General features: G+C 45.8%; 1 protein-coding gene across 8 annotated transcripts in view; it reads right to left on the reverse strand.

The window, feature by feature from the left end:
- DHX30 (DExH-box helicase 30) overlaps positions 1-4,929 on the reverse strand; it is a 30,052-nt gene extending 25,123 nt beyond the window's left edge. For 3 of the 8 annotated variants that reach the window (XM_045080538.1, XM_004760756.3, XM_004760754.3), the window contains exons 1-4: positions 4,158-4,297; positions 2,190-2,284; positions 1,420-1,526; positions 473-527 (exon numbers count right to left, since the gene is read on the reverse strand). In XM_045080538.1, coding sequence (XP_044936473.1) covers positions 473-500 — 28 coding nt within the window. In that variant the 5' untranslated portion in view covers positions 501-527; positions 1,420-1,526; positions 2,190-2,284; positions 4,158-4,297. Of the gene's footprint in view, positions 1-472; positions 609-1,419; positions 1,527-2,189; positions 2,285-4,157; positions 4,299-4,786 lie in introns of those variants that run through there. The other 5 variants (XM_045080537.1, XM_004760755.3, XM_045080529.1 and 2 more) reach the window with 4 other exon arrangements.
- Between the last annotated feature and the right edge of the window lie 6,724 nt (positions 4,930-11,653).

Here is an 11,653-nt window from a genome sequence, read left to right on the forward strand (position 1 = left end):
CTGTGCCAGGTGCCGCAGATGATAAAGGAACACAGGAGGCCTTGGGTGCAGGGAGCCTCTAGTCTAGAGATACGATGGTCAGAACAGACTAAGCGCAAGAAGGTACAGACACGGTACTGAGGAAAATCAGAGAGAGGCGAGAGACTGCGTTTGGCTGATAGAATCAAGAACGGCTCATGGAGAAAATGGCGTAAAACACCAGCTTAGAAAAACAGATGGGAATCCAATGGGCAGTGAGTATGTGTGAGAGGCTATGCAAGGGCAGGAGTAGCAAATGAACACAGGGAACTTGGCCAAGGACCCAGCCTTGGGTTATAAGCACCATGCAAGGGGAAGGCAGAGAAAGGACTTTGGTAAGTCATGCAAAGAAGGGGTCTAAGGGCTACACGCTGCTACGGGACTTCCACGGCCCTCACAGCTGCCCAGCACAGGGAGGGAGGGCATGAGGTCCCAAGGACAGCCATGTTCTTACCTTTTCTGAATGAGTCCAGGCTGAACATTTCTGGCCAGGAGGGAAAGCTGGAATCCTAAGAAGGAGGGTCCAAAGGCAATGGTTACAATTCTTGGTCCAGGATCCCACAGAGAAGACTTCAATAACACAGACAGAGCTGTCCAGAAGGCGAGAAAAATGAAGCTCTTCACTACTGAGCCCCAGCTGCTGCTCCCAGGCTTAAGGATGGAAGGGCCATCTCCACTCTAGAGTAATTACATGGCTTTGTTTTTTTCTCACTGACAGCTTTCTTCTCTTCTCTGTCCTAAACTCCCCGAGCCCTGCTCAACAGAACGAGATGCATTTCCTCCTGAGAGACATACTTCCACCTCATCGCAATACTTGCAATTTTCCTGGGACTTCTGGGAAGAAAGGAAACTCTATATGGACCCTTTTTCTCATGTGGCATCAGCGAGCGGGACTGATGACGACCCTACGGACAAACTAGTTTATGGGGCTCTCAGAGAACCCAGGCAAGCCCCTAGGGATGTAACTTTCGTAATTCAAAATAAAAAGCTTTTCATAGTGGAGTTTATTAAATAACAAATATTAAGTTAAAGTTCAACTGTTGAGCAAAAATGTTGGTACATTTTGTTCATTTAATTGAGGAGTATACCTAGAACCTTAAAACACACACATACACACACACACACACACACACACACACACAGGTAAATAACTCTTCTGGTTTAATGATTTTGTTTTTAAAAAAACACTCAAACTCACTTATAGACATTTTTAAGAATGTAGTACTCCTGGGTTGGTACAGTAACCTTTTGTGGCCTCAGTTTAAAAACATCTACACAATGTTTTAACAAACCAGGATAATGTCCAACATTACAAGGAGTCTAATAGGGCCTACATTCCTGCTCCTGACTGCTTTCCCGTCTAATTCTCAAATGGCGGGGAGATGGGGGTAGAGGGCTGACCTGGGGCCGAATCTTTCAGGTCCATAGCAGGTCTGCCCTGATGGCCTCCTCTCCCCCAGGGATGCCGGAAATTTCAGCCGATAGCATATGGTAGCTCAGAGAGAAAACTTCAATACAATATCAACAATGATACAATTCGCTTTAAGAAGTTACATCCTATAGACTCCTTCTTTCCAAATTAAAAAGGGTATAATTTGAGATTCTAATCTTAAAGAAAAACCTGAATACTGTAAAATCTAAACCATCTAAGTGATTATTACTTGAGAAACAATACTTTCTTGCTAAGAAAGAACAAATTAATATGCATGTGAACAGACTGCTCTGCTTTTAAAAAGTCCCCAACCCTCTCCAATGCTCATGTAGCACGAGCTTTTCCTCTATCAGTCTAAGAACTACGTATGATATTCAAGATAGGATGTTTTAAGACATTTCACTGAGCTCTAGAACATTTCATAGAGACTGAAAAGAAAGTTGCATTTCTTGAAATATAATTATGTTGGAAACTTTTATGATTCAGAGTTTCTCTTAAATAATTCAAAGGTAAGTAAAATAATATTATGTCAAGAGTTCTTGCATAATGAAACACCACTTAACTCCAAGTAGAGTCACTACGGGATGATTCAAGGACAGAGAGATTCCATAATGACTAATTGAAAATGATACCCTTCTTCCAAGACAGTCACAAATGGATTTAATATGTGCCTTTGCTTTACAGTGTGGCTAAGCATGAGGTGTGCCACTGTTCTGTGTGCATGGCTAAGTCAACTTACCTTACACGAGCAGTGACAGTCTCAGATTTTGTAGGTTTTTGAACTGGAGCTGAATTCTCTCCTTGCTATTCCTCATCACGAGGCTGGGCCTCCTCCTAAAAAATACAAGGTTGGGTCACTAAAGTCATGGGTCCCACGGGGAAAATAAAGTTGCTGCAGGCCACTGAAATCCATTTACTAACTCTAACAACAAGTTTTGTTAATGGCATGAAGCACACACTGGACACATTGGCCTCACTTCAGGACCCACCATGACAGACTCACGACCCATCAGACTGTGAGCTGTCCTACACCAGCACCTGTAAGATACCAAGAAAGAGATGTCATGGTAAAGAGGGGCATATAGTCCTGAAAGCATTTTCTCCAAGCCCAGAGCAAAACCCACTTCAGTTCTGAGTTCTAATCCCATAATGACCCTTCTATGACCCTACTTAAGGTAGATAAAGAAGCTCTTACAGATTAGGAAAATGACAACTAAATGTTGAATGCCATTTTTATACTTCACAAAGTATGGAAGCATAGACTTTATAGCACTTAACCTATGTAACTTCCCAGAGAGGTTGAAACTCTCTTTCCCAGAGAAGGAAACTGAGGCAGATTTTCCCAGAGAAAGTTATACAACTTGCCCAAGATCCCTTAGCTGACTCAGGACAGAATGGAAATCCGCATTTAGGTGCTGGACTCCAAAGCTTTCCATGCTTATATGACACCATTTTTCTTATTTCCATGATACTATGCTGTTGCCTAAATGTCCCATGGTTCATTCCTGGAAATAATATTTTATAGTGATAAAAAGGTTGAAAGGGGCAAGATGGGTTCAACTGATAAGCTTTGGACCATGGCTTCATAAAAGTTAAAACGCTTGGAGGATAAATGTCTTCTGGAGGTAAAGGGGCAACCTACACAGGTTTAAAAAAAAAAAAAATGCAGCAAAGGATGTATTTCCCACATCTTAAAAAGCTCTGCAAATAAAGAGCACTATTATAAACTCTATCAGGAGAAGAGGCCACTCCTAGAAACACCAACACTCCCAAGATTTAAGTGTAAATTCTAAGATATGGTCAAGATTTACAATGACAGGGGCTTTATTGCTTTCAAAGAAACTGCAAGGGAAACCATCAGACAATGTCTCTTTTCCCTCCGGCCAGTAAGTTGCAACCAAAAACAGTTTGAGAGTCTGCACCTGGCCATCTGCAGTCCACCTGCTACAGTGTTTGGCAAGCCCCCGTAGACTGGGTTTGCAAAGTGGGACAATCTCTGTCTTGCAACATCATAATTAAGATGACCAATGTGGCTACAAGAGGACTAGCTAGACAGCATGCTGACGCCATACTCTGGGCTTGGGGGTTCTGACGACCCCTGGGACTCCAGTTCACTGCAAACAAAGGACCCAACATGCATTAGGTCTTCCCCTGCGAAATGGGGCAAGTCACCACCAGCAAACAAAGAACACCTCACCCCTTGGCCTCCCCCAGTGGCAAGGTCGGTGCAAAAAGGGGCAAACCAGGGGGGCCAGAATGCACCAGGCCTCCCTTTGGACGAACGGTCCAGGCGGCACAGGGGACAGACAAAGGTCCCGGGGCACTCCGGGGGCTTCCTCCAGGCCCTGCCTCGGGGAACGGAGCATCCCCTGAGGCGGAGGCGTCGTTGCGCCAATGAAGCGGCCTCTCCCGCGGTCCCCGTGGAGCCCCTGGCTACCAGGCCCGCCCTGGCGGACCGGCCTGGCCCCCGCCCCCGCCCAGGCTCCATGGCAACGGCAGGCCGAGGCCTGGCTGCCCACGGCTCGGCCGGGCCGGCTTCGCGGGCAGGCCTAGGATGCCCGGCCTGCTCCTCGGGCCCGCCCGCTTCTCCGCCCCACTCTCCGCCAAGCCGGCGGTCGGCCCCGGGCCCCTCCTCGCGCCGACCACCCCCGGCCGCGGCAAGCTCCTCAAGGGGACACGAAAGGGGAGAATAAAAAGCCCAATTCACCTGTTGTTACAGATGTGAAACAAGCCTCGGTGCACCGCGCATGAGCCGCGGGCCCCCCCAACCACGGCCGGACTACAACTCCCACCAGCGGCGGCGCGGCCCCTTCCGGGTCCCGAGGCGGAAGTCCCGCCGGCCGCCCCGGCGCTCCCCGCCCCGCCTCCCGCGCCGACCCCGCGTCTGAGCGGGTCTCCAGCGGGCCCCCCACCCGGGGCTCGCAGTGGCCTCCTAGGGCTCACGCCGCTGGGCGGCCAACCCGCGGCGAGGCCCCGGCGCCGGGCCCAATGGGGGGCGGCCGCGGCGGGCGCAAGAGGGACTTCCGGCAGAGGCGCCGAGTGGGTGGGCGCGCGGGCCCCTCTGGGGCAGCGGAGGGAACGGGTCTGGACAGCGGAGGTCAGGGCCGCACACGGCGCCCCCTCCCAGCGCCTCAGCATCCGGCAGTGTGAGAGGAGGAGGGCCCTCGCGAGCTCTGCGCCCCCGCCTCGCGGCCCCCGGCCAGTCAGGGCTGAGCTGGGGACGAAATCCTGCTCGGGATCCGGACTTCCACCCGCCTTCCCCGCCACAGCCCGTTGCCACGCCTCTGCTCCTACTCTGCCCTACCTTACCCTCTCCGTTCTCCTACCCTCTCCTACCCGCTCTCCTCCGATCTTCTGTTTAGGGAGGTGAGAATTTCCGCCTCACGACATTGTTAGGAGGAAACCAGCGCGATGGCACGTTGTAAACTACGACACTGGGGAAAGACAAGGTGGCACTTGCCGGTCCGAGTGCCGCTGGGCTGCTCTGGAGGTCTCGTCCCCGCCCCCTTGCCTCCGAAGGCCGTCCGGATGAGGCTCTCGTGGGAGTTTGGTGGAATCCAGCTTCTAAAGGGGAGAACTCGGCTGGGGTCCTCTGAGGCCAGGTCAAGTAGGAACGACCTAGGATATGCTTTTAAGACGTGGCCTTTCAGGATACATGAAGAATTAGTACCATATCCCATTTTTGTGCAAACAATTAAATGCAACAAGTTGGGTTTGTTTTTTTTTTTTTGTTGTTTTTTTTTTCTCTCTCTCCCTCTTTCTCTACATTGGACCAGAAGGGTGGGGGGGAGGTGAGCATGGAGCATCAAACACTCATTCAAATAATTACTATCTTTTCTGAGCAGGGCATGGTACCGTGCTATGGCGTGTATAGATATTTGAGTGAACTGTATAGCAATTGTTATAAGCAGGTTTTGAGGATACAACAGCCTCCCCTGGAGGGGCTTCGGGCATGGTAGGCAAAATGAAAACATTGTGTGAGGCAAAAAGGAAGTGATAAATGCTGGAGAGGAGGGATCAAGTGTTAGAGGGTTGAGAGAAAGGAATAGTTAATAAGTGGCAAAATCAAGGAGAAGGAACCACAGAAGCGAAGACAGCCAGTGGAACAAAAGGCAAATTCTAAGAATATGCAGTAGCTTCGTCCGACCAGAGGGCTGGATATGCGTGCGGGCTTTAACGGCAATAGAACAAGAAAAGTATAGCTGGGAACGCTGTACTGGGGACGTTGACTTTATTTGTATGCAATTACTCTAAAAACATTACTTTTACAGTTCTAAATAGGAAAGTAACATAAGCATCGGATTTCAAGAAGGTTATTCTAAAAGTGTGAGGGTAGAATTGGCTGGAAAAGAAGCAAGGGAACTACTGAGATGAGAGGTATCTAGGGATTCAACTGTGCTCAGGAGCGAAAAGGGCAAGAAAAAGGTATGAAAGGGTGATGGTAAAGCATCAGGCTGATCCCTGGCCACAGGTGTGTGGAGAGTTGCCTGAGATCTGTGCCAGGGGACTGGGAGGATTGTGCACTGCTACCACAGTAAAGGGACAGGGCAGTTAGAGAAGGTGATGGATTCTGCTTCATACAGATTATGTTTGAAATGATGTTGGGAACATTAAGCAATGAACATGTGAGTGATGAACATGTGGTCCCTACTGCAAAAGATGTTCTGATAGAATGAGAAAAGCAGGTCAACAAGTCTCAAGGCCTAGGAAAGCCCTGCAAAAGAAGCACAAGTAGACCATTCATGGTGCTTTTTCCTTGTTGCAGATTTTCCATTCTCAGTTTTCTTTCTGAAGGACCTTTCCTTGAACTATTCTTAATGAATGGTTGTTATCTGGTCAAGTTGATAAAGTGATCCACTTTATAATAAGGTGAGTACCAATGAGGGTCTTTTTCCCCCTCCTGCATATACTTCCCCTCTTGTTTCCTGCTCATTTTCTTATTACTACCTTATTTTCCTGGGTCGGGTCCCTGGATTTCATTTTTTTGCTAACATCTCTCTCTCTAGAACTCCTCCACTTCCTCTAGCAGTAAGTCCCTCTAGCAGTTTCTTCTTCCCCACGTGGTAGCACCCAAGGTACATTTTTTTTTCTTTTTTCTTTGAGAGAGTGAGAGAGAGGATGAGAGGGGAGAACGTCAGAGGGAGAAGCAGACTCCCCATGGAGCTGGGAGCCCAATGTGGGACTCGATCCTGGGATTCCGGGACCATGACCTGAGCTGGAGGCAGTTGCTTAAGCAACCGAGCCATCCAGGCACCCCTCAAGATACATTTTTAAAAAAAAAGATTTTATTTATTTATTTAACAGACAGATCACAAGTAGGCAGAGAGGCAGGCAGAGAGAGAGGGGGAAGCAGGCTCCCCGCTGAGCAGAGAGCCTGATGTGGGGCTCAATCCCAGGACCCTGGGGTCATGACCTGAGCCAAAGGCAGAGGCTTTAACCCACTGAGCTACCCAGGCATCCCAATAAATAAAATCTTAAGGAAAAAAAAAAACCATTAGCAGTTAACTGGTGCTTGTTCAGATTTCTATGTAAATGTGGAAAATTCCATAAACTCGTTTTTATTAAGGTGGGGAATTAATTTACTTCATATGCAAAGAGAGCTTACAAATTTTTTTAACATCCATAATGCAATAGAAAATGGGTATTGGGCATGAAAGGAAATGAGCAAAAAATGCGTTGCACATGGCCCGAAGGTTTAGGAAGACAACGTTCAGCCTTGCTGCCTTTTTTTTTTTTTTTAATGTATTACCTTTTATTGTGGCAAAATACCACCTAACATAAAATTTGACATTTTAACAATTTAAAATGGTACATTTCCGTGACATTTGGTACATGTACATGTTGTACAACCATCAGGACTCTCTCTCAGTACTTTCGAGTTCCAGAACATTTTCATTACCCCAAAAGGAAGCCCCATGTGTACCCATTAAGCAGTCATTCCCCATCCTCCTCCCACCCTCCCCAGCAACAGGCCCTGGCAACCACTAATCTGCTTTCTGTTTCCATGGATTTTCTTCTAACAGATAGTTCATGTAAATGAAATCATATAACGTGGCCTTCTATATCTGGCTTTCTTCCGGTTAGCATCACGTTTTCAAGGTTTATCTGTTTTGTGGCATATGTCAGTCCTTCATTTCTTTTTTCTTTTTAATTTTTAAGTAGCCTCTATACCCAGCCTGGGGCTTGAACTCACAACTCTGAGATCGAGAGCTGCATGCTGTACAAACTGAGCCAGCCAGGCCCCCTGGGCATCACTTCTTTTCGTGGTTGAATAATATTCCATTTTGTTTGTCTATTCATATGTTGCTGGGCATTTGGGTAGTTTCCACCTTTTGGCTATTGGCCATTGGGAATAGCACTGCTGTGAACACGGGTGTGCTTCTTTTTGTTGGAACACCTGTTTTTACTTTGGGGGTACGTACCTAGGAGTAGAATTGCAACTTGGCTTTTTTTTTTCTTTAAGATTTATTCATTTTATTTATTTTAGAGAGAGAGAGAGAGAGAGCACAAGCTGGAGGAGGAACAGAAGAGAAAGAATCTCAAGCAAGGTTTGCACTGAGCAAGGAGTCTGACACCAGGCTCAATCTCACAGCCCTGAGATCATAACCTGAGCCAAAATCAAGAGTCAGACGCCCCACTGACTGAGCCACCAGGTGCCCCACAACTTTGCTTATTTTTAAAAGATAGTTAAAACTATGGAACCCACTTAGCATTCTTCCTTCACGTGATTTGTAAGATTTGTTTTCTCTCTTCATCGGAGTCTCTGCTCAGATATTATCTCAGAGACATTTTCCTAGACCACCTCATGTATTTATCTGTGTTATCCTTACTTTTCACTTGTTTCTCCCCTAGAGTAAAAGGCCTCAAGGGCAGGGACTTAATTCTTTGTCACCACGGTCTCTTAGCACCTTGCACAAGATCTGGCACTGTTGAGAAGTAGGTGCTGAGTAAATTCTGGATGGGCACTTCCACTTGGGAGACAAGCACTCGTACACTGTTGCAGGAACCGTATATTGGTAGTACCTATTCAGAGGGTAGTTTGGCAATATCAGATTTAAAATGTTCATACCCTTTGACTCATTTCAGTTCTAGGAGTTCATTTAACCATACCCCTGCATACATGTAAGAAAATTCTTTGCTGGGGCACCTGGGTGGCTCATTTGGTTAAGCGTCTGTCTTTGGCTCAGTCATGATCTCAGGGTCCTGGGGTTGAGGAGCCCCACATCGGGCTCTCTGCTCAGTGGGGAGTCTGTTTCTCCTCCCCCTCCCCCTCCCCCAGGTTGTGTGCACACATGCACGGTCTCTCAAATAAAATCTTTTAAAAAAAGAGAGAGAAAATTCAGTGCTGCATTATTTATAATATTTATTTTTTTAAAAACCTACCTATCCCTTATTAAGAGGCTGATTGCATTAAATAGAATGTATCTATATTAGTTTCCAGCTATCATAATAAAATACCTCAGTCTGGGCAGCTTAAACAACAGAAATTTACTTTCTCATAGTTCTGGAGGCTAGAAGGCCAGAGTCAAGGTGCCATCAGAGTTGCTTTCTGCTGAGGCCTTTATTCCCGGCTTGGAGGTGGTTGCCTGCTTGCTGTTCCCTCGCATCACCTTTCCTCTGTGCTGGTGGAGAGAGGTCTCTGGTGTCTGTTCCTTTCTTAAGGACATTAGTCCTATCAGATTAGAGTCCCACTGTTGTGACCTCATTTAAGCTTAATTACCTCCCTAAAGGCCCTGTCTAAACACAGTCACATTGGGGGCTAGGGTTTCAGCATATGAATTTGGAGGGGACACAAATCAGTCCATAATATCAATTAAATGAAGTAGTATGCAGCAATTTTAAAAAATGGGTTAGGTCTAGTGTGCAAACGCTGAAAACTATCCAAGAAACATTGAATTTAGAAAGTCATGTTTTATGATTGTATGTTTATAATTCCAGTTGTGTTTTTAAAAAGACCATGTGTTGGGCGCCTGGGTGGCTCAGTGGGTTAAAAAGGCCATGTGTTTATACATATGCTTATATAAGCATAGAACGTTTCTGCAAAAATATATCAGAACTTATAGAGGGCACGGATTGCATGGAGCACTGGGTGTGGTGCAAAAATAATGAATACTGTTATGCTGAATATAAAAAACAAACAAATATCAGAACTGTTTGTTTGTTTACATAAGCGCTACACCCAATATGGGGCTTGAACTCCCAACCCCGAGATAAAGAGTCACACGCTCTACTGACCAAGCCGGCCAGGCACCCCTATATTAGAACTGTCAACTGTGCAGCTACATCAGAGTCTCTTAGTTTTCACTTTATACTCTTCTACACTGTGGACTTTGGGTGCCCAAAAGTATGTATTCTTTTTATGGTAATAAAAAAATAAAAATAAAGCATTTGGAGTATACAGGGCTCCTGAAAAAGACATTTGGTTATAATGATAGCCATTAACACACTTGTGCTAGCTAGCCATGCATGCATTTTCAAGTATATTAAACTCATATGTACATTTCTTTTTATAATGTATATTTACTCTATATTATAATTGGATAATAATTCCATAATAATTTCAAACATACACAGAGTAACAAAACAGTATATGTTATGCCATGGTCCCTGAGTGTCCCTGCAATTTCTTGTTGGTTATACCAAGAATTCAACGCCCTACCTGCTCTTCACCTGGGCTTTTGCTCAGTTGTGTTTTCAGTAAGAAACCTTGAGGGATGAAGTATTGTCTCCCCTCGGACAAAAGGCAAACTTAACTTCCACTTGCTATAAAAATGGAATCTCCCAAGCTTGGTGTTCCCCTCTGATAATGAACACTATGTGAGCAGACAACTATGGTCAACGCTTTCATATCACACCCAGGAAACTTGGGAGCATAGGGAACTGTTACAAACCAACATGAAGATCTGGCTACTACTTTTTTTTCTTTTTTTGAAGATTTTCTTTATTTATTTGACAGAGAGAGAGAGAGATCACAAGTAGGCAGAGAGGCAGGCAGAGAGAGGGGGAAGCAGGCTCACTGCTGAGCAGAGAGCCCGATGCGGGGCTCAATCCCAGGACCCTGAGATCATGACCTGAGCCAAAGGCAGAGGCTTAACCCACTGAGCCACCCAGGCACCCCCTGACTACTACTTTTGATGTAGTTAAAGTCCTTTGTGTCTGACCCAGGAGTCTTGTGTCTTCTGTCAGCACCTACGAAATGGTAACAAGATAGCTACTAGTTCAGCTTGTAAATTGGGTGAAATTTCAGACCTGCCCCTGTGTAGTTCCTGACCGTGACCCAATGTCCACCACCCCAGATTTTTAAATCATACCGTTTAATTTGTAATTGAACCAGAGTGCATCTCTCTAAGATTTTATCCAGCACAACCACAAAACCAATTTTATACCTTGGAAGGCCAGTAAATCCTTAATATCATTTGCATTATACTTAAAATATAGATAAATTCCTTTGAGTAAATGGAGACTTATCCCTGTCCTTTGTGTCAGTATTTTAAGTTTTGTATCACTACAACACTGAAACATGAATGTATTTCATTTATATGTGGACTTTTTTCAAAGCCTTGGGCTAATTTTTTGGCCCCAAACATCAGAAATAGGGAGAGTTGGATAATGGAGTATCACATTTTTTGATATGCAGTGAATTGTACAAATCAGTTATTCTCAATCTTAGAAAATATTTATGAAGGAGAATGCTTAATGAAGGAGAATGTATAGCTCCTAGGCTGCTTTTTAAAAAAATGATTTTTTTTTCCAAGTAGGCTCTATGCCCAATGTGAGACTCAAACTCACACCCCCAAGATCAAGAGTAGCATGCTGTACCCACTGAGCCAGCTGGGCACCCCCCAGGTTGCTTTTTAGCCATTACTGTTAACCATGGTACTGCCAAAGGACCAACAGATGGGCTTCTTAATTATTTTTTTCAAGATTTTATTTATTCATGTGAGGCAGAGAGAGAGAGAGAGGCAGAGGCAGAGGGAGAAGCAGACTCCCCACTGAGCAGGGAGCCTGATGTAAGGCTCCATCCCAGGACCCTGGGACCATGACCCAAGCTGAAGGCAGACTCTGAACCGACTGAGCCACCCAGGTGCCCCAATATGGGCTTTTTTAAAAGCATGAATGGGGGTGCCTAGGTGGCTCAGTGGGTTAAAGCCTCTGCCTTCAGCTCGGGTCATGATCCCAGGGTCCTGGGATTGAGCCCCGCAT

Source organism: Mustela putorius, unplaced genomic scaffold (assembly GCF_011764305.1).
Source record: "Mustela putorius furo isolate JIRA1106 unplaced genomic scaffold, ASM1176430v1.1 tig00000095_pilon_pilon_pilon, whole genome shotgun sequence".
Lineage (NCBI taxonomy): Eukaryota > Metazoa > Chordata > Mammalia > Carnivora > Mustelidae > Mustela > Mustela putorius.